Genomic DNA, 22,192 nt, shown 5'->3' on the forward strand with positions numbered 1-22,192 from the left:
GCTGTTTGGGGTGAAGAAAAGAAGCTCCACAGTAGTGGTGAGTTAAGACAATCAGAAATACTATCAGATCCTCAAATGCTTTAAAGTACTACTTATGTCGTTTTTGGGGGTATCTATTTTACTGGGTGACATTCACTTTTACTTTTATTTTCTATTAAGGTATCTTTACTTTTACTCATGAATGACAATTGAGTACTTTTTCCACCACTGACAAACGGGCAGATTTATAGGCCTACATTTGCCAGGTAGCCTAGGCCTACTTCTATGTATAATTCAGGTGCGCGTCCTTACTCAACATTGACAGGAGCACTACAAACAAAAGACAATGACTAAATTGACAACTCGTAAATGGAATGAAATAAACCAAAACGTGTTCCTCACAAGCCTAGGTTGTGCAGTCCGCAAATAACCTGTCCACTCCGACAATGAGAACGGTAAAAGACTGTAATAGTAATATATTGAATGCATTAACATAAATTACCTTAACCAAACAAACATTGTAGATGATAAATGATGGTAATTAATGGTAAATGTACTACTGGTGATACTGGTGGGCCATCTCCATGGCCTCCACAATGGATTAGTCCCCTCTGACATGCATGAATCAGACAGGTGTCTCTGGTGCCATAAAAAAATATATATATATATTTGTGACTGCTCGACTAAAAATATCTTGGTCGACCAACAGCCTATTGACCAAACAATCGACCAGTCGACTAAATGGGGTCAGCCCTACAGTGAATAGCCAGCAAAGATAGACCTAGAAACAGCCCAGAATCTCTGTAACAAACAACTACCTACTGTATTTTCAAGGAAGGTACATTTCAAAATAGTAGATGAATATAGGAGATGAATAGTAGTACACAAAATATAAAATGTTCAAATGATATGCTGTCTGAGCAAGTTGATTTAAAAAACACAAATATTATAGACTCTGTTTATATTGCAGTACAGAAAAGATCCCATTTTATTCATGACCATTAAAACCACAGTTGTGGCAACATAAAAAGGATTTCCCTGATTACATTGTTAAATTACCCAAGAGAGTGACACATAACATACCCATGCCAATGCAAAATGCATGAAGATCTGAGTGAATGCCTGGACAGTAGCTGTGTTCTAATTTAATATGAAATAGCCACATCATCACCCCCCAAAGGGCTATTTGACCAAGAAGGAGAGTGATGGAGTGCTGCATCAGATGACCTGGCCTCTACAATCACCCGACCTCAACCCAATTGAGATGGTTTGGGATGAGTTGGACCGCAGAGTGAATGAAAAGCAGCCAACAAGTGCTCAGCATAAGTGGGACCTCCTTCAAGACTGTTGGAAAAGCATTCCAGGTGAAGCTGGTTTAGAGAATGCCAAGAGTGTGCAAAGCTGTCATCAAGGCACGCGCTCCAGCAGGTGTATCTCACTGATCATCCCTAAAGCCAAAACCTCATTTGGACGCCTTTCCTTCCAGTTCTCTGCTGCCTGCGACTGGAACGAATTGCAAAAATCTCTGAAGTTGGAGACTTTTATCTCCCTCAACAACTTTAAAAATCTGCTATCCGAGCAGCTAACCGATCGCTGCAGCTGTACATAGTCCATCTGTAAACTACCCACCCAACTTACCTACCTCACCCCCCATACTGCTTTTATTTATTTACTTTTCTGCTCTTTTGCACACCAGTATCTCTTCTTGCACATGATCATCTGATGATTTATCACTCCAGTGTTAATCTGCTAAATTGTAATTATTCGATTTATTGCCTACCTCATGCCTTTTGCACACATTGTATATAGATTCTCTTTTTTTTTCTACCATGTTATTGACTTGTTTATTGTTTACTCCATGTGTAACTCTGTGTTGTCTGTTCACACTGCTATGCTTTATCTTGGCCAGGTCGCAGTTGCAAATGAGAACTTGTTCTCAACTAGCCTACCTGGTTAAATAAAGGTTAAATAAAAAAATAAAAAATAAAAAAAGGCAAAGGGTGGCTACTTTGAAGAATCTCAAATATAAAAAATATTTTGATTTGTTTAACACTTTTTTGGTTAGTACATGATTCCATGTGTTATTTCATAGTTTTGATCTCTTGACTATTATTCTACAATGTAGAAAATAGTATATATTCTACAATGTAGAAAATAGTAAAAATAAAGAAAAACCCTTAAATGAGTAGGTGTGTGCAACCTTTTGACTGGTACTGTATATTATCAGCTTTTGCATTAGAAAATGACATGTTGTAAGTAGGGCTGGGAATTATCACGGACATCACGATACGATATTATGACGATACTTATGTACCAATATGATATGTATTGCGATTCTCACAATTCTTACAATTCTATATGTATTGCAATTCGATACTGTGGTTTTATTGCGATTCGATGTTCCAAATATGTCTGCTGCAGAAGGCCAAGAGGGAAGCATGAGAAAACAAGTTTTGATCAGTCATGGAAATAAAAATGCTAAAGACAAATTGGCTCCCTATTTAAAAATAACATGGAGAGCAAGCTACGAAGGAATAATACTGCAGTATGATGCAGGTACAGCCGACTCGAGCAAAAATAATATAGCGATATTGACAAAATGATACGATATCTCGTCAAAAATAATATCTTCGAGATCTAACTATATTTTTAATATCTGCACTTAACAGTCTTACCACCATTCTGTTCTGAAACAAAAGCCCCTGCTCAGTGCTTGTTCACTAACCTGGGATGGAACAGGTTAATGAAATTATTGCTTCAACCGATGGCCTGAGGAACTACAGCAAGGAAGACCAACAAAGAAACGAGACACTTTAACAGGATATTGTTCAAATAATCTAATAATTGACCAGGAGCCTTAAAGCAGACAAGGCAGCTATGGCCTTTAGCCTTAAAAGCTGCAAGATGTAAAAAAATATATATAGTTAGCCCATGGACTAGATTCAGAGTGAGTTGCAGTGTTGCAGTTTGTTTGAGAAGAGCTGATTGGGACTGAGAGCAGAGCAAGAGCACTAGCCCACTACATGCATGTTGCATAAACACACTGAGAACAGAGGATCTGTTAGAGCAGCAGATTTACCCTCCTCTTCTCCATCCCCATCTAAAATATCACACCTTCATTCACAAAGGATGCTTCCATTACTTTCTTCTATTTCCACATGTTCAGAGAGAAAGTATTTTGGTCCAGCTTTGTAGATATTAAAGGGTATTAAGTGTGATCAATCTCAACTTTCACCCAAGTGTTCACGTTGGATTACACTTCAAATCAAATTGTATTGGTCACATACACATATTTAGCAGATGTTATTGCGGGTGTAGCAAAGTGCTTGTGTTCCTAGTTCCAACAGTGCAGTAAACAATTCTAACACAGGAAACTGAAATCAACAACATGTAACTTCAAATTATGGTCTGATGGGTTCTGTTTTATAACGGACCACCCAAAATAGGTAAAGACAATACTTTATTCCCCTGGTTTCATTTCACCATGTTTTGCCAGTAAAGTGTATAAATTATTAATAACGGCCACAAAACTGTATTTTACTTGTTTGTGCATGTAGCTCCAATTACTTCACTGTCAAGCCTCAAAAAATCCCAAATACTATCTACTCTCTTAGAAAAAAAGGGTTCCAAAAGGGTTATTCGGCTGTCCCCATAGGGTAACGCTTTTTGGTTGCAAGTATAACCCTTTCTGGTTCTAGGTATAACCCTTTTGGGTTCCATATAGAACACTATATTGAAAGTGTTGTACATGGAACCAAAAAGGGTTCTGCCTGGAACCAAAAGGGTTCTACTGGAACTCAAAAGGGTTCTTCAAAGGGTTCTCCTATGGGGACTGCCGAATAACCCTTTTAGTTCTAGATAGCACCTTTTTTTCTAAGAGTGTAGGGTAAAATATGCCTGTTAGTTTTTTTGTTTGATTGCACTATTGGTTGCACTACTATGATACAAAGCAGGCTGCCCTATAATATGTGGGCCAGACAGCTCGCGCCCTGGCGTCTGCCATCCAGCACATGTTGATTTTATCCACAAACACCAGACGCGATCAGGACAACCAGGTTGAAATGCCAACTATATTAGCTAGCTAACTTGCTGTTGCTCGCTAATTTGTCCTGGGATATAAACATTGGGTTGTTATTTTACCTGAAATGCACAAGGTCCTCTACTCTGACAATTAATCCACAGATAAAAGGGTAAACATAGTTAGTTTCTCGTCATCTCTCCTCCTGCAGGCTTCTTCTTCTTCTTCTTTGGACTTTATATGGCGGTTGGCAACCAACTTTAAGGTGCATTACCACTACCAACTGGACTGGAGTGTGGACCTCAGTTCATCTTTCAATCACCCATGTGGGTATATGCTCCTAAAAACCAATGAGGAGATGGCAGAGGCGTGATTCGCAGCGTGTCAAGCCTCACAAATCAAACCAAGTTCTATTTTAGCGACTGGCTACGCAGATGCTCGTTGACGTGCGCGAGCAGTGTGGATGCAATGACTGAATAACATGTGTGTGTAAATGTATGTATCGCTCGAACACGCGACGTGAGCGGTATAGTCAGCATGTAAGGCATCACCTGTAATATATGGAAGTATACTGAACAAAAGTATGAACACAACATCCAACAGTTTATATAAGGAAATACAGATATGCATCTGTTAGTCACAGATACCGTAAAAGAAAGTAGGGGTGTGGATCAGAAAACCAGTCAGTATCTGGTGTGACCACCATTTGCCTCGTGCAAAGCAACACATCTCCTTCGCATAGAGTTGATCAGGCTGTTTATTGTGGCCTGTGGAATGTTGTCCCACTCCTCTTTAATGGCTGTGAGAAGTTGCTGGATATTGGCGAGAACTGGAACACGCTGTCGTACACGTCGATCCAGAGCATCCCAATCCCCATGCTCAATGGGTGACATGTCTGGTGAGAATGCAGGCCATGGAAGAACTGGGACATTTTCAGCATCCAGGAATTGTGTACAGATCCTTGCGACATGGGGCCGTGCATTATAATGCTGAAACATGAGGTGATGGCAGTGGATAAATGGCACGACAATGGACCTCAGGATAGCGTCACAGTATCTCTGTGCATTCAAATTGTCATCGATTGTGTTCTTTGTCCATAGCTTATGCCTGCCCATACCATAACCCCGCCATTGCCACGGAGCACTCTGTTCACAACATTGACATCAGCAAACGACTCATCCACACGACGCCATTCACGTGTTGTTGTTGTGAGGCCGGTTGAACGTACTGCCAAATTCTCTAAAATGACGTTGGGAGGCAGCGTATGGTAGAGAAATTAACATTTAATTATTTGGCAACAGCTCTGGTGGACATTCCTGCAGTCAGCGTGCCAATTGCACGCCCCATCAAAACTTGAGACATCTGTGGCATTGTGTTGTGTGACAAAACTACACATTTTAGTGTGGCTTTTTATTGTCCCCGGCACAAGGTGCACCTGTGTAATGATGCTGTTTAATCAGCTTCTTGATATCCCACACCTCTCAGTTGGATAGATTATCTTGGCAAAGGAGAAATGCTCTCTAACAGAGACATAAACAAATTTGTGCACAAAATTTGAGAGAAATACGTTTTTTTTGCGTATGTAACATTTCTGGTATCTTTTATTTCAGCTCATGAAACATGAGACCAACACTTTACATGTTGCATTTATATTTTTGTTCAGTGTGATTCACCAGAGGAAGACATACTTCCCTGTTTTAGGGTATAAACTCCAGAGTGGGACAGCGGTCTAAGGCACTGCATCTCAGTGCTAGAGGTGTCACTACAGACACCCTGGTTCGAATCCAGGCTGAATCACAACCGGCTGTGATTGAGAGTCCCATAGGTCGGCGCACAATTGGCACAGCGTCGGCTGGGTTTGGCGGGTGTAGGCTGTCATTAACTGACTTGCCTAGTTAAATATACATATATTTTTTATAAAAACAATTCCAAAAATGTCCCTTCAACCTGTTGACTCTATGTCCCTCTGTCAGAATAAATACCGTTTCCCAATACTGAAACTCATATTGCCACAATGCTCCAACAGACATCACACACTACACTTACTATATTGTAGCTGGAGTACTAGTTCTATTAGGCAACACTTTTATCACAATCTCAACCAAATACTGTATGTCAACTTCAATCTGTACTGGAGACGGTATAGGCACACACTGGTCTATCTCCTCGAGAGTCAGAGAACGTGCAACTGTGACTGGGAGTGCCTGCAGTGCTTCAGCAACTTAGCTAGCTAAAGATTTACAGTTGGGCATACAGGATGCAGATGACCTGGGACTAGTGTTTGTAACTTTGTATGGATCCATTATGTCAACTGTGTTCGTATGTCAATTATAAACAAGCCCTAAATTGTGATTTGGTGTGATTTTTTTATTTTTTTTATTTTACCTTTATTTAACTAGGCAAGTCAGTTAAGAACAAATTCTTATTTTCCATGACGGCCTAGGAACAATGGGTGAACTGGGTTAACTGCCTTGAATGACAGATTTGTACCTTGTCAGCTCGGGGAACCTTTCGGTTACTAGCCCAACGCTCTAACCACTAGGCTACCCAGCCGCCCCGTGATTGCTTCGTATCGTTTGACCAAATGGTGACTGACTGGCTGCATCTTTCGAGTCGTGTCAAATATTTTGTAATAATCTGTTCTCGTTTCAGAGTGAATGGCTTATTTACCATTTGAATGTAACAAAGGAAAGTTTGACAGTCTGAGATATAACAAAGACACAGAACGTGCCTATAATGTCAACCGTAAATGTAAACAAGCTATTAAAATTACGGAGCGAGAAACCTGAAAGACAACATTGTATTTTTTGGCCAAACCTGTTGAATGACACTGATTGTACTGGAGCACTGTCGTGTACACCTGTTTACACGATTGTTAAGAAAGAACAACAATAATAAATCCTAAGTAAAGCATCGCACAGATTTTTGTATTTCTAATAAGCGAAACAGGAAAAGTCTGTCTACCCAATCTTAACCAATAGTACACCATGAACGTGTGATGCTTGAAGAGGTATTTATACAGTCATACAATTAGAATTAGAATTATAAACCATTTCCATGCATTGAAAATACTAATATAAGGATTTCCAGTGAAACATCACTGGTCCCTGTGGAAGAGATCAAGAAAGATCCACAACTCTAAAATACAAACCCCTTACTTAAACATTATTTACTCATACAACAGAAAGGATGGTTGAAAGAAACTGTTGGAAAGAATCTGGTTTTCTTCAAATACCGCCAGTAGGCTACCGCGAAATGTTTTGATTAGAAATCTGCACTAATTTGGCTGCCCAAACTGTTTTTACAAGTGAGATGATGCTGCATCTAATTGTCATGTAGCATACATGTATTGAACATTGACACAGCTGTAATAGGGTTGTTACCTGAGACTCTAAACTATTGGATGATATCATTTCACAAGTATTAATAAAAATACTACTGTCTATTTGTCAGACTGTTTAGACTGTGGAGTAGTGTCTTGAAACAACATGTAACATACTAGAATCCTTCTCATCAAAGTCAGTAAGGGATACACATAAATTAATAATACATAATTCATTAAGGCACATCCAAATACAAATGAATACTAAATAAAAATAAAAACAGACATTTAATGTGTTTTGCACATGAATAGGAAATACTTTCCATGTGTCCTAAGTAAATCTGAAAGTTTGTAGACAACAGTGCGTGTAGAGTGTTCTGGTGTGTGTCCTAAAGTTATGATACGTTATGATATGATTGCTATATTTAGTCTCTGTTGTATATTTACATATATTATTAACATGCATAAATAACCATGTCAAAATGTAGCAAGATCAGCAGTATATATGTGTTGCGTGAAACTGAGATTCGTTTTGTCAGTGTTTCCATTTTCTGAAGAGAAAAAAACTGTAAACCTGTATTGAAAACATAACATAATAAATTTCTGTAATAAGATGAAGAATACGATTAAATAAATGTGTATTCTTGACCTAGGCCTTGTAGCGCGTATATGTTTTTGATTAATTGACACAATATGTTTTTGGTTACTGAAATGTCAACTTCTAAAGATGCAACAGCAGCTAGCAATATGCATTGGTTGGGGGGCTCGTATATGGCCTCTTCTCTTCGACACAATGTTACCAAATTGGGTGATTCACTTACCTATGGGGTGCAGTAAAACAGCGCGTAAAATATCGAGTTATGTATTCCTCCAATTTGCCTTTTTCTGTCTGTCAATCCTCGGGTATGTAAAGACTTGATTCTTCTGGAGAACAAGTTAGGAGGAAAGTGATCAGGATCCAAGCAGCTGTATGAAAAAGAAAGGAAACATGCTTGTTGTCCCATAGTTATGACAAAGAAAGCAATAGCCTACTAACGTCTTATGATTGTCAATGAGTAGAGTCAATGAAGTTAAATCTTAGCAAAGATGTCCTGCACACAACAAAAAGTCACACACAATTTATATAGCCGATCAATCCGTCATTTTCCTCCCTCCCAAAGGCAAGGAGTTCCATGGAAAAATGCAAAAAATGACAATGATCTAAAAACTTCACCATGAGAGCATGAAAACTTCACCGAAAGCTCTTAAACAAAGGGAACAAATTCATGCTTACTCACCTTTTTTTTAGAAGTCACCCCTCCTGACAAAAGCGAAGATAACTTACTTATTTTTATACTATATATTTTTTTGGCGCCTTATAGTTTTCAGTAATATTTCTCCTTGTTTGACAGTGTAAGTGGAATGTTAAGTATGACTTTGGTATGAAATCAATGAACGCACTACACTGGAAAACGAAGAAAAAACTTCCAAGGAGGAGCCATTGGGTACCGTCAATCAAAATACTTGGGGGCAGTGTCTCCACTCAAATCTCCACCCTCCATGACTTTTACTGCAGGATATTCCAGAGAAGTCTTTATCAATATATAATTATTCTTTGAAGTTGCCTTTTGTTCTCTGGCCGTGCCACATAAAATTACAACATGAGCTATGCAGTAACATGTTTATAGTATCAGTAAATATCACATGACTTGTTTTGCTCAGTGTGAAACTTTCTATGTCTATTATTAGACGACTTTGCTACAAAGCCGGTGGAATAGATAATGCATACAAAATGAAGTGTGTTATATGAGACCTGTAGGCCACAATTAATAAAGTAATAATAATTACAACAACAATATTAATAATAACACAACAACATAAAATAATATCATTGTTAACATTTAGTCTACACAAACATTAAACTCTATCCTTATTATTATTATATTACTGTATGTTTCCTGCCGAGGAATTTACACATTCCACTGAAGTAAGGTCGAATATAGGTCGAAAATGTCATTATGCATGTCAAGAGTGTCAAACTCCATGATGTAACCCTTTCAGGTTCGAATTCATTAAATGTTTTAGAAGCTTTCATTTGAACATGTAGGCCTATTCACATCTGACAATAGAATAGCTCCCTCTGTTGGTAAAAATAATTATTTCGATTGTTGGTATTGGAAGTAGGCCTACGGGGCTAATAGGATTGGTTGCTGCTAAAAATATGTTTAAAAAAAGTTGCGTTCCTCTAGAGAAATGTAGACGACAAAGAAAACGTGTGGGTAAAATAACAGCGTCATAGTCATAACTCGCTCTGTTAACTAAACATGGACACTTCAAGAAGACAACTTTCTGTGAAGTCAACTCTGAGGAAGTGTACACATAATTGCACTGCATCTGTCCAAAAAACCTTGTATGCGATTAGCTTCATTGCCTCTGCGAGTTTGGACAACTGCCGGAGCAGGTTCGGGCAGAGAGCACACCTTCCACTTGCTCTCAGGATCCTCAGCTGTCAGCCCAAACAGGTTTTTCCTCCTAAATTCAAGTTTCTTCTCTCACCCCACATTTTGTATGGCAACAACTTCTGCAGAACAGTACGACTGTCTCAGAAAACTAGAAAACAAACAACTGATTATTTTGAAACCAATGTTCTCATCATAACTGCTGACATTGTGTCATAAAGAAGTGTCATTCAAAAGCAAGAGGTCGAATCAATGTAGGTTCCCAGGGAGCATTGAGTTGCCAATTATCTATCAAGTTAACACTAATATAATACTGTGTCAAATGCACAGTAAACTATACAGCATAATGTTGGGTGTTTCCTGTATGCAAAATACATTTATCCTGTAAGAATTCATTTTAAACATGTCATACTTTATTTGCAGATTAATTCATTATTGAGCATGTTATCTTCAAGCCTGCACTTTGACTTTCTATCAAGAGAAGTTCACAAGAGACTGAAATGTATTGTTTACCTTTGGAACATATATTAACTATCCTTATCAAAACAACAATGGTCCACATCAGTGCCTTATATTTGTCAATATCTGTCAATATAAGGCTCTTGTCCACATGATACATACAAAGACAGAATCTAGCCTAAGAGAGAACATATAACTTAAAAAAGGCAGGTATCAGAACAACAACAAAATTGTCACTTGAGTGGAATGAGAACAGCAAATTAGATGATTAGAGAAACACTTGTGACTGCCCACAGTCACATGGTACAAGCATAGTGCCTTATACCTTTGCCTCATAACTGTTCACAATTAAACCTCTAATTTGTAAAATTAAGTCAATTTCATAATCTGGAAATACCACAAATAATGCATGGAAACATACATAACCCTAAAAATAATAAGAACAAGTAGGCCTAAATAAATATACTTTGACATATTTTGAAATTAATTTTCTATAAGTCCACGTAGACACAGTTTTGTTTTACCAATATATACATTTTTTTACCAATAGATTAATTTTTTACCGACACATTACTGGATTTGTATTCCAAATTAAACGCAACAGACTGAATTAATATTGGACATGTACTATGCTATAAAAGCCTTGACGTGGGTGGAAAATAGGCTTTCACTCTTCCGATGTCACTTTCATCCCCCAATTGGTCCACATCCCCCTACACTGAAATGGTGTAATGCCAATTCCAAAGCACCAAAGCTCCAGTGCTCAGACTTGCATGGTGCATCAGCATCCCCTCTCGTCCGTCACTGCACTCAAGGATCTCCAATTGGTAAAAATAATCTGGTTCCCAGAAAAGCTCATGATTATCATTGCAATGAGACACAAACATACAAAACAATCCCGAGGCAGTCCATGTGATATGAAATGCACTTGGACCCCCATCTCATCTAGGACTTCCGTCCTTCTATGTACCTTGCACTGATGTTGAGAAATGGTGAAGGAGATTCTTCTTTCTGGTAGTTGGCATCTGTATGCCAATAACGAGTTGCAGCAGCTTGAGGAGGCACCAGAGCCTAAATGGTTCCCTCTTATTCACAGGTTATTTTGCCATCGAAGCTTGATAGAGCGATGGCAAAGGCCTGCACTGCACACATAGGGTAGCTATAGTCCAGAGTGAAGGCATCGTCTGCTACTCGTCCAAACTGCATCACAATATAGTCCACTAGAATAAGAAAATAAATAAAATATTTTAAACACACAAAAAAAACATTTATTCTTAACAGGAAAATGGCAAATTACATTTTAGCTAAAAACTCCCAGAAAATATTGGGAGTTTTGTGACTCTATTCAACCTTATTCAACTTGTTTTTATTCTTAGACTTTTGTTCACCTGTATTATTTATGATATGTACTAGAAATAAACAATATGTAAATAATGTAATGATTGCGGATGAGAATTTGTGGTTTGAGTCTTTTCTCACAATCCTTGCTGTGAACAATCTGAAAGTTCTTGATGGAGGCCTGTGTGACCCTGCCGTTGAAGTTCAGCACATGGGACGCCGTCTCCTCGTTCCACGTGGGGGTCTTGTTGTGGAGTTCGATTAGATTGTCCAACTTTCTATTCTGGAACTTCATCAGTAAACCATCGTTGTCCTGAAGAAATGGGGGTGGAAGATACGCAGCAACATTAGCTAGGTCGTTCCATGAAATTAGTGCCTTTTGCCTCCCATTTATATTTTAAGTAGAAATTTTGCACAAATATAGAATTTTAAAAGCCTGTTATATTCAATTAAATGTCCTTTAATATAGACCACAAAAAAAAAATTTAAGCCCGAGTTATTTTGTTGCTTTGACACAGTCATTTCTGAAGATTATTTATTTCATGTGATTAGTGATTTATTTACGTCTGTCCCTCATTTTAAGGTCAACCCTGTTACGTGAACTGAGCTCTCATTTTAATATGGTGAAACTTCCTTTTGAATTTTTTTTTTGTAAAAGCAGGTGAGCTGGTTGTACTCTTTTTGGCCATTTTCTGGTGGAAAACTGAGCGGGTCGAGCATAACACGTCAACACTGTTACCCATAGATAGACAGGCTAGAATGTAAAAATAAATCAGAATTGTGAAGCTTACATTCAATTACCACTTCCTTTTGTACACAAAAAGCTTTCATTCTCCATGGCACACGGGGATTTAAGGATGATTTAAGATGATATAATCAACACTGTTACGGTCAACCCTGATACAGTCAACCCTGTTTCGGTCAACCCTTTTACTTTATTTAGCACTTATTACTAAGCACTTACTATAGTCACATTTTTATTTAACATCTTGAAATAGGAAAATATTTATTTTATGAAGTTGAACATGTGGTCTTTATGACAGACTGTTAAAATTAGGTGACATCAAGTAATTGTTTTACCAAGTTACACATCTCTAAAGGCACCAAATTGGTGGAACGACCCAGCTGGTCACAATAACAATATGGATAATGAGGAATAATGTGCTAAAATCATCAGATATACTGTACCATACTGTATGTAGCTTACACAGCATGTAACGTCCTACAAAGATGAAATCATGATGAACAGCACCGTTGTTCCGTCCTCATCCATAACTCTGACAGAATGACATCTGTATAACAACGGTTTGCTTACACTGCGAGGTCGGATGGGTACTCGTTCACTGTCCTTTCCCATCCCTGGGATGATAACGGTCAGCCTTCTGGGACCCTTCATTCCCAAGACATTTGTTTCCTATACCCAAAGGTCAGAGAGATAAGAAGCGGAATTAGGAATGACATTTTTAGGGAAGTTGGATTCCATCATAGATCAATTTAAACTAAGATTTTGTAATAACAATCTAATAATTAACAGTCTATGAACTACATTGAACAAAAATATAAATGCAACATGTAAAGTGTTGGTCCCATGTTTCATGAGCTGAAACGCACAAAAAGCTTATTTCTCTCAGATTTTGTGAACAAATTTGTTTACATCCCTGTTAATTTTTCATTTACCAAGATAATCCATCCACCTGACAGGTGTGCCATTCCAAGAAGCTGATTAAACAGCATGATCATTACACAGGTGCACCTTGTGATGGGGACAATAAATGGTCACTCTAAAATGTGCAGGTTTGTCACACAACACAGTTTTGAGGGAGCGTGCAATTGGCATGCTGGCTCATGGAATATTCACCAGAGGTGTTGCCAGATAATTTAATGTTCATTCCTCTACCATAAGCTGCCTCCAACATCGTTTTAGAAAATTTGGGAGTATGTCCAACCGCCGACCACGTGTATGGCGTTGTGTGGGCGAATGGTTTGCTGACATCAACGTTGTGAACAGTGTGCCCCATGGTGGTCGGTGGGGTTATGGTATGGGCAGGCATAAGCTACAGACAACAAACACAATTGCATTTTATCGATGGCACAGAGATACCGTGACGAAATCCAGAGGCCCATTGTCGTGCCATTCATCTGCCGCCATCAGCTGATGTTTCAGCATGATAATGCACGGTCCACTTCGCAAGGATCTGTACACAATTCCTGGAAGCTGAAAATGTCCCATGTCTTCCATGGCCTGCATACTTACCAGACATGTCACCAACTGAGCATGTTTGGGATGCTCTGGATCAATGTGTACAACGGCGTGTTTCAGTTCACGCCAATATCCAGCAACTTCACACAGCCATTGAAGAGGAGTGAGACAACATTCCACAGGCCACAATCCACAGCCTGATCAACTCTATGTGAAGGAGATGTGTCACGCTGCATGAGGCAAATGGGGGTCACACTGGTTTTCTGATCCAGGCCCCTACCTTTTTTTAAGGTATCTGTGACCAACAGATGCGTATCTGTATTCCCAGTCATGTGAAATCCATAGATTAGGGCCTCATGAATTGATTTCAATTGACTGATTTCCTAATATGAACTGTAACTCAGTAAAATCTTTGAAATTGTTGCATATTGCATTTATATTTTTGTTCAGTATACTTATAGCCCCTTTACAAACCCTTTATAACCCCTTTTTCTATACCATAATAATTAGCAGTTTATAAAATACTTATGAACCCTTTGGAAAAACCTTTATAAATGGTTCATTAATGTACATTTCAAAGCCTTACGTAAATAATGGCTGCTAATTCTTGGCGAGCGTTGGACATGTCTGGTAGAGCTCTGTCTGGGTGCAGTGCATTATCAAACACTGTGAACTTCGTGCCCAAGTAGTTGGACCTATGGTGTAAAGAATCACTCCGTGAATTACACAAGTTTATGAAATGCCTGATTACAGTTGCAATAAAATATGTTTTATGGAAATGTTACAGTTTGATCTATAAATGTAGGTTACAGCATACCTCAACTTTCCAATGAAATTTTCTCCACCCCGAGACAAGTCTGTGGGGTCTATGGAGATAAGGTAATTGGAGGTTGTGCTTTTCTTTCGTTTTCTCCCAGCCAGTAGAAAGACCTGTAAAAACACATAATTAATCCCCTGGACAATGATTCCTGAAATGCATATCATACTGTATCACAAGTCCACAACGTGGTTTTATGCTCGTTGGCTCCATCTCGGATTGGTTTCAAAATGAATCTCAAATCTCTAAAGCTGTGTGTGACAGTAAACCCCCTAAACCTGTCCTCTGAGAGTGCCTCACCTTCTTTTCATTGTCCAGGTGGAGATAGTATGTGGGGTATAGGCCTTTGTCCAAGCCCCTCTGGTCCCGGGTCACCTTGCATTTGACAGTCACCCCCTGCTGGGCTGGCTGCAGAACAAACTCCTCCAGGCTGTCAAACTCAATGTCCGGGGACGGAGGCCTCTCCTCCTGGATGTGGGACAGGAAAAAATATGGTTATAAGCTTATCAGCATCTCTAACCAATGTTCATTTGGGGACCTTTTAGGTTAATTTATACGTAATACTTTATCAAAGGATTGCAGAATTGTATACCCCACCCGCCATCACTGTGGCAAGACTGTGACCTAGCTAACTAAACAGTCTATGACCTAGCTAACTAAACAGACTATGACCTAGCTAACTAAACAGACTATGACCTAGCTAACTAAACAGACTATGACCTAGCTAACTAAACAGTCTATGACCTAGCTAACTAAACAGACTATGACCTAGCTAACTAAACAGACTGTGACCTAGCTAACTGAAAAGTCTATGACCTAGCTAACTAAATAGACTATGACCTAGCTAACTAAACAGACTATGACCTAGCTAACTAAACAGACTATGACCTAGCTAACTAAACAGACTATGACCTAGCTAACTAAACAGACTATGACCTAGCTAACTAAACAGACTATGACCTAGCTAACTAAACAGTCTATGACCTAGCTAACTAAACAGACTATGACCTAGCTAACTAAACAGACTGTGACCTAGCTAACTGAAAAGTCTATGACCTAGCTAACTAAACTGACTATGACCTAGCTAACTAAACAGACTATGACCTAGCTAACTAAACTGACTATAACCTAGCTAACTAAACAGACTATGACCTAGCTAACTAAACAGACTATGACCTAGCTAGCTAAACAGTCTATGACCTAGCTAACTAAACAGTCTATGACCTAGCTAACTAAACAGACTATGACCTAGCTAACTAAACTGACACAAACCTTTTTCTTCTTCCCTTTTCCCTTTTTCTTTTTTCCTTTTTCTGCCTCGGAGTCAGAATCATCACTGTCTGATGCTTTGGCTGGTAGGAAATAGAACGTTAGGGAAATATCAGACAACTTTATTTTACTGACCAGCAGGAATATGGTCAAACACCGGAGCTGATTTAATTATAACAGAAAACACTTGCTTTTCTTCTTCTTCTTCTTGTCCTTGTCTTTGTCCTTGTCTTTGTCCTTGTCTTTGTCCTTGTCCTTTTCCCCCCCTGCTGAGAACATGGATGCTGGGTTGGCGTTCTCCTTCTTCTTTGATTTTGACTTGCTGGACTTGGTTTCTGGTTCGCTGTCTTCACTATCTGATTTGGCTGCTGGTTTAAGCGAATACACTTCAGGTTATGATCGTATCACAGTGTACCTACAGTGCTTTACCAATGGTACTGTGACACTGCAGTATGTGCTCTTGCAGAAGGGGTGTGAGACTTCCGATGTTGGAGATGTTTAGACACAAATCATACATGACGATTGGTTATTGATTCTCAACCACAAAGTCAATCATTATCCCTAAAGTTGCAGCAGTTTAAAATGAGTACTTAAAGCTGTAGTGTTAAGGCTTACTGTACCTTTCTTCTTGCTCTTGGAGTCTGACTTATCCTTATCTCCATTTACAGAGAAGAGAGAAGCTGGTTCCTTTTTCTTGGTGTCTTTCTTTGATTTTTTGTCAGACTCTTTGTCATCTGTAAAAAAACGTGAGACGAAAATACTTCTATCAGTGATGCTATTTCGTTTATATGTTTTGCACACTGTCTTGTTGTGTAATCTGCAACAGCTTGTTAGGTGATGACAGCATAAGGCTGTGGCCTTCCGCCTCGTGTGCAGGACTCGTGTTTCCTTTCACTCAACATTACAATTCAATCTCCTACCTAATCCTCTTAAAACAGGTCTTATTCTTGTTGTCTACGAACTCCTTTAAGAAAATTGCTTTCCTATACATCTGCCCACCTTTAGCTTTGGATTTCTTCTCTTTGCCATCTTTTTCAGAACCTTCCTTTGTGGTCTTTTTCTTTGTCTTCTTTTGTGGAGTCTCTTCCTCATCATCATCGTCGTCATCTTCTGTATCTGAACCTTGGGCAGAAAAGAAGAGTACATTTTATTGGGTTTTACAGAAGTTTGATGCTATAACATGCAGTTCATCTTGAGCATAATACCAGTTATGTTTCTGACTGCTCACCTTTCTTTTTCTTTGGCACACTTTTTGTTTTCTTCTTTGGCTCGTCTTTCTCTTTTTCTATCCCTTTCCCCTTCTCTTTCACTTTTTCTGTTTCAGTTTTTTCTTCATCTGCTTTCTTTTTCTTTACCTTTTTTCCATCTATTTGACAAACGTAATGAAAATAAACAACATCGTTAAGAAGATTGAGGGATGACCTCCAAAGAAATGTAATGTTTTGATAAATTTATTCATTACATTTTTAAGCCGCTCACTCTATCTCAGATTAAAAATATTTTTTTAAGAATCAACATTTTGGCAGCAAGTTGACTTCGCCTGGGTTCTCAGACAGTCTGTTTGCTGGCAAAATGGTGATCTTTCACACAATAATTTCCATATATCTCTTTGGAAGATATCTCATCGGAACTGTCCGTACTTTGAACTGCAGGACTCTCCTCTCCAGACAGGTCATCGCTCTTCTTGCTCTTGGGCTTTTTGGGCTTTGCGTCGGCACCATTGGTGGCTGAGCTCGCTGTCTCTGCCTTCTTCTTCTTTGGCTTCTAGAAAGCATTATCTATAGGAAGAAGAGTCAGGTATGAGATGAGGAGAGGAGAGAGGGTCAGACACCAGAGACAGATGACACAGATCACTTCAGAAAGTGTTGACTTACCCCTTGACTTATTCCACATTTTGTTGTGTTACAGACTGAATTCAAAATTGATTAAATATATGTTTTTTCACAACCATCTATACACAATACCCCATAATGAAATAGTGAAAACATGATTTTAGAAATTGAAGCACATTTATTGAAAAGGAAAAACAGTAATATCTCATTTACATAAATATTCACACCCATGAGTCAATACTTTGTAGAAGAACCTTTGGCAGCGATTACAGCTGTGAATCTTTCTGGGTTAGTCCCTTGATTTTCCAACATTTGCACATGATAATTATCAAAATTCTTCAAGCGCTGTCAAATTGGTTATTGATAATTGCTAAACAACCATTTTCAGGTCTTGCCATAGATTTTCAAGTTGATTTAAGTCAAATCTGTAACTCGGCCACTCAGGAACATTCCTCGCCTTCTTGATAAGCAACTTCAGTATAGATTTAGCCATGTGTTTTAGGTTATTGTCCAACTAAACGGTGAATTCATCTCCCAGTGTCTAGTGGAAAGCAGACTGAACAGGTTTTCCTCTAGGATTTTGCCTGTGCTTAGCTCCATTCCAGGTTATTTTTTATCCTGAAAAACTCCCCAGTCCTTCACGATTACAAGCATACCCATAACATGATGCAGCCACCACTATGCTTGAAAATATGGAGAGTGGTACTCAGTAATGTGCTGTATTGGATTTGCCCCCAACATAACGCATTGTATTCAGGACAAAAAGTGAATTGCTTTGTCACATTTTTTGCAGTATTACATTAGTGCCTTGTTGCAAACAGGCTGCATGTTTTGGAATATTTGTATTCTGTACAGGCTTCCTTCTTATCACTCTGTCAATTAGGTTAGTATTGTGGAATAACTACAATATTTTTAATCATCCTATCACAACCAATAAACTCTGTAACTCTACCTTTTGCATGAAGCATGCATGTATGTCAATGTGCACTGGTGTAAAGTACTTATGTAAAAGTACTTTAAAGTACTGCTTAAGTAGTTTTGGGGGTATCTGTACTTTATCTGTAATTTTACTTCACTACATTCCTCAAGAAAATAATGTAAATAATTTTACTCCATACATTTTCCCTGACATCCAAAAGTTATTGGTACATTTTGAATGCTGAGCAGGACAGGAAAATGGTCCAATTCAAGAGGACATCCCTGGTCATCCCTACTACCTCTGATCTGTCAGACTCACTAAACACACATGCTTTGTTTGTAAATTATGTCTGACTGTTGGAGTGTGCCCCTGGCTATCTGTAAAATAAAAAATGGTGTCCGTGATTTATTTTGAATTCAAGGCACACTTAACCAGCATGGCTACCACAGCATTCTGCAGCGATACGCCATCCCATCTGGTTTGCGCTTAGTGGGACTATTATTTGTTTTTCAACAGGATAATCACCCAACACACCTCCAGGCTGTGTAGGGGCTAGTTGACCAAGAAGGAGAGTGATGGAGTGCTGCATCAGAAGACCTGGCCTCCACAATCACCCGACTTCAACCCAATTGAGATGGTTTGGGATGAGTTGGACCGCAGAGTGAAGGAAAAGCAGTCAACAAGTGCTCAGCATGTGTGGGAACTACTTCAAAACTGTTGGAAAAGCATTCCAGGTGAAGCTGGTTGAGAGAATGTCAAGAGTGTGCAAAGCTGTCATCAAGGCAAAGGGTGGCTACTTTGAAGAAACTCAAATATAAAAAATATTTTGATTTGTTTATATTTTGATTTGTTTGGTTACTACATGATTTCATATGTTTTATTTCATAGTTTTGATGTCTTCACTATCATTCTACAATGTAGAAATAGTAAACTTTTTTTTAAAACTGGAATGGGTAGGTGTGTCCAAACTTTTGACTGGTACTGTATATTGGTCGATTTCTTTTGTAAAATTAACCAACAAGCTATCTACCTTTGATAAGCATCTAGCTGGTGGCTTGCTAGCTAGTTAGTCCCATGCCAATTTCAAGTCTTTCTAAACTAATATCTGACTAACTCAGAAATATGATGAAAGTTAACTGGCAAGCGCATCGTGCTTTCTGACATTATGTTAGCTAGCTGTCCCCAGTTAGATAATGTGTTTTTACTTATTGCATATGCATGTACTTTTTCCCACCACTGGAAATGTGTGCTTAGGAGCATGAGGATTTTAGTGACTTACCATTCAAAAGACAGTGGAATGTGCAAGCAGAAAGGTATGGAGACAGAAACAAGTCAAACACTGTACATTTCAAATCACACTACTATAAATACAGTACACTTGATTATCCAAAAATGCATATTTTCTTAGTACAGAGTTTCAAGACATTTTCCTATAACTGATTTGCTTTCAAAAAGGAAATAATAATCAATCCATTAATATCTTCATTTGGAACAGATAATAATCATTAGAATATTCTAGTTAATCTATTTTATGTAACCTGTCCTAATGACACAGTGACCTAACAAACTGGTCAGGACTGAGAAAATCACAGTCAGCTGCCTCAGTCACGTGAACATGTTGCGTCACATCCAGTGTTACAGAGGTTTTGTAGTTGTATATTAGTTGTAGTAATAGTGTTTTAGAGATTTACATATCAACTGCACAAGGCTGCTCCGGAAAACAAGTATAGAAAGTAATGGCTCTGGTCTTTTAAATCAATCCAAATGTAACTGAAATTGGGCAGATGTTTTACTTGCATCCTCAAAAACACTCGTGTGCAGTTGGAAGTGCACAGGACAACCCAACTCTATTCAAACACAAGCACATACAGCTTCTCTCCCAATTAGTCCCATGTCCCACAGTAACCAGAAAGTTGTCCACTATATGAGCCTTGATCTGGTATTATGTCAACCAACCTCCCAGAAATCCCTTTCAACACAACACACCACAACCCAGCATCCCAAGACACCGAGGATAAGGATGTCAGCCACTGTGATCCTGCTGGTCATTTGAACACTGACTGACGGGGTGCAGCGATGGATGTCCACGGTAATCCGATTAAGATGTGGCTCTATTTCTGTCCTCACCTTAGACAAGCTGTCACTTGAGTAATGGCAGCCTACAGGCGCAGCCTACAGGCAAAGCCGTCAGGCAATTGTGAGGGGGGAAACCGATGACCGAATTCAAAATCATTGCATCAATATGTTTAAGGAAACAATATTTTTCATATTTTTGTATCCTTCAGATAGGTAAATCCTTCCCCCTCAGTTTTAATGGACATGAGGCCTCTGACAGTGGGGCAGAGAAGGAAGAGGCAAATGATCCACTCTCATCTTACCACCTGTGGGTTTTTCACCATGACGTGATAGCCAATGACAACCACAGTCCATTAACAACACTCTCTCTGAAATAAATCTGGGTAGTATGTCCATAAAATAGGAGGAGAGACATGATTGGTTGTTTCATGAATGACAGACAACATAGAACCCCCTCCCAAGTCTTTCCCACACTACAGCACATTTATCCCAGAACCTCCACACAACTCAGTGGCTAATTCTACATAACCAGCACTACTATGGACAACAGGCCAGGCTGGGGGAAATCAACTACAACTGTACAACTGCAACTGGTCTTCTATCCAGTGAATTGTCTAACGATCTAGAGGGAATAACTTTAAGTCATTCATCTGTATTCATCTAAACGCCATGACGGTATGTCTGAATGAAAATGCTACATAAAGAAATGCTCTAAGTTCATCACCATTATTCCCTCTCTCACATCCTTTCAACAACAAAAGCTCTTCAAAACACAGTTTCTATAACGTTACCTTCTCTGCAGACATGGTGTGGCCAGTGACTTCGGCTCTAATAAACTACAAACTCCTCTTTACCGAAAACGTTCTTAGTAAAAAGAAAGACAAAATGAGGCAATTCAACACAATGGAGGTTAATTAAGAGAGTGAGGAGCCTTGAACTGAATGGTTCATCATCAGCAGAAAGTTGATAATAGGATTTGCGTGTAAAACCATCTGTTCTTCAGAGACAGAGACACGTCAACAGGACGAACCAACATGGCGTGGGACTAGGGGTGAGGAGTGTGTTACGAGTACACAGAGGACAAGCACAGGTCCACTATATACATCTTGACACCCCCCTCCTGGATGTAATGGTCGATGTGACTCATAACCAACCAACTTTGTCTCGGACACAACAATTTATTCTCACATGACCAAAAAAAGTGGCGCAAATAGACATGTAGATGAACAGCTAGTGTCTTAACTATGGACAAAAAAGACACGCCCAGCTACCTAGATGTGGTTTTTGTTATGGTGGACTTTCACCTTCTGTGGAGTGGACTCATCTTGAGACCAGTGGAATACATTATGAAATAGCATGACACTTTTTAATAGTTATTTTACTCAGACACTCGTTCTGGCACGACAGAAATGACATTGTGTTGAATAGAGCTGACAGTATTCATTATTCTTCATGATAGAGTGTGATGTCTGTTCTACAAAATGTATATCTATAGAATTGCACTCTCCAGAACACATCCCAGCAG

General features: G+C 38.9%; 2 protein-coding genes across 9 annotated transcripts in view; both read right to left on the reverse strand.

Moving 5' to 3' along the window:
- The window catches only part of LOC139554479 (transcriptional enhancer factor TEF-5-like), a 67,327-nt gene extending 58,560 nt beyond the window's left edge, over positions 1–8,767 (reverse strand). For 7 of the 8 annotated variants that reach the window (XM_071367347.1, XM_071367322.1, XM_071367338.1 and 4 more), the window contains exons 1-2: positions 8,597–8,767; positions 8,141–8,285 (exon numbers count right to left, since the gene is read on the reverse strand). The gene's annotated coding sequence lies outside the window, so the exon portion shown is untranslated. The remainder of the gene's footprint in view (positions 1–8,140; positions 8,286–8,596) is intronic. The other variant, XM_071367357.1, reaches the window with a different exon arrangement.
- A 1,381-nt stretch (positions 8,768–10,148) lies between these two features.
- On the reverse strand, positions 10,149–21,617 carry LOC139554520 (tubby-related protein 1-like). Its single transcript, XM_071367377.1, has 13 exons — positions 21,459–21,617; positions 17,481–17,604; positions 17,069–17,206; positions 16,840–16,962; positions 16,461–16,574; positions 16,026–16,208; positions 15,844–15,917; positions 14,872–15,039; positions 14,572–14,684; positions 14,341–14,449; positions 12,870–12,968; positions 11,696–11,867; positions 10,149–11,436 (listed from the first exon to the last, which is right to left on the reverse strand). Exons 1-13 carry the CDS (start codon positions 21,471–21,473, stop codon positions 11,303–11,305), a joined length of 1,566 nt encoding a protein of 521 aa, XP_071223478.1. The 5' UTR covers positions 21,474–21,617; the 3' UTR covers positions 10,149–11,302.
- Between the last annotated feature and the right edge of the window lie 575 nt (positions 21,618–22,192).

Source organism: Salvelinus alpinus, chromosome 2 (assembly GCF_045679555.1).
Source record: "Salvelinus alpinus chromosome 2, SLU_Salpinus.1, whole genome shotgun sequence".
Classification (NCBI taxonomy): domain Eukaryota; kingdom Metazoa; phylum Chordata; class Actinopteri; order Salmoniformes; family Salmonidae; genus Salvelinus; species Salvelinus alpinus.

Bases quoted from the DNA above. Each gene is read 5' to 3' on its own strand.
- LOC139554520 (XM_071367377.1), bottom strand. The intron at 17,207-17,480 runs GTACGGACAGTT...TTTGTCAAATAG, and splicing joins GGAGAGTCCTGCAGTTCAAA to ATGGAAAAAAGGTAAAGAAA. The intron at 14,685-14,871 runs GTGAGGCACTCT...GTGTTTTTACAG, and splicing joins ACCTGGACAATGAAAAGAAG to GTCTTTCTACTGGCTGGGAG.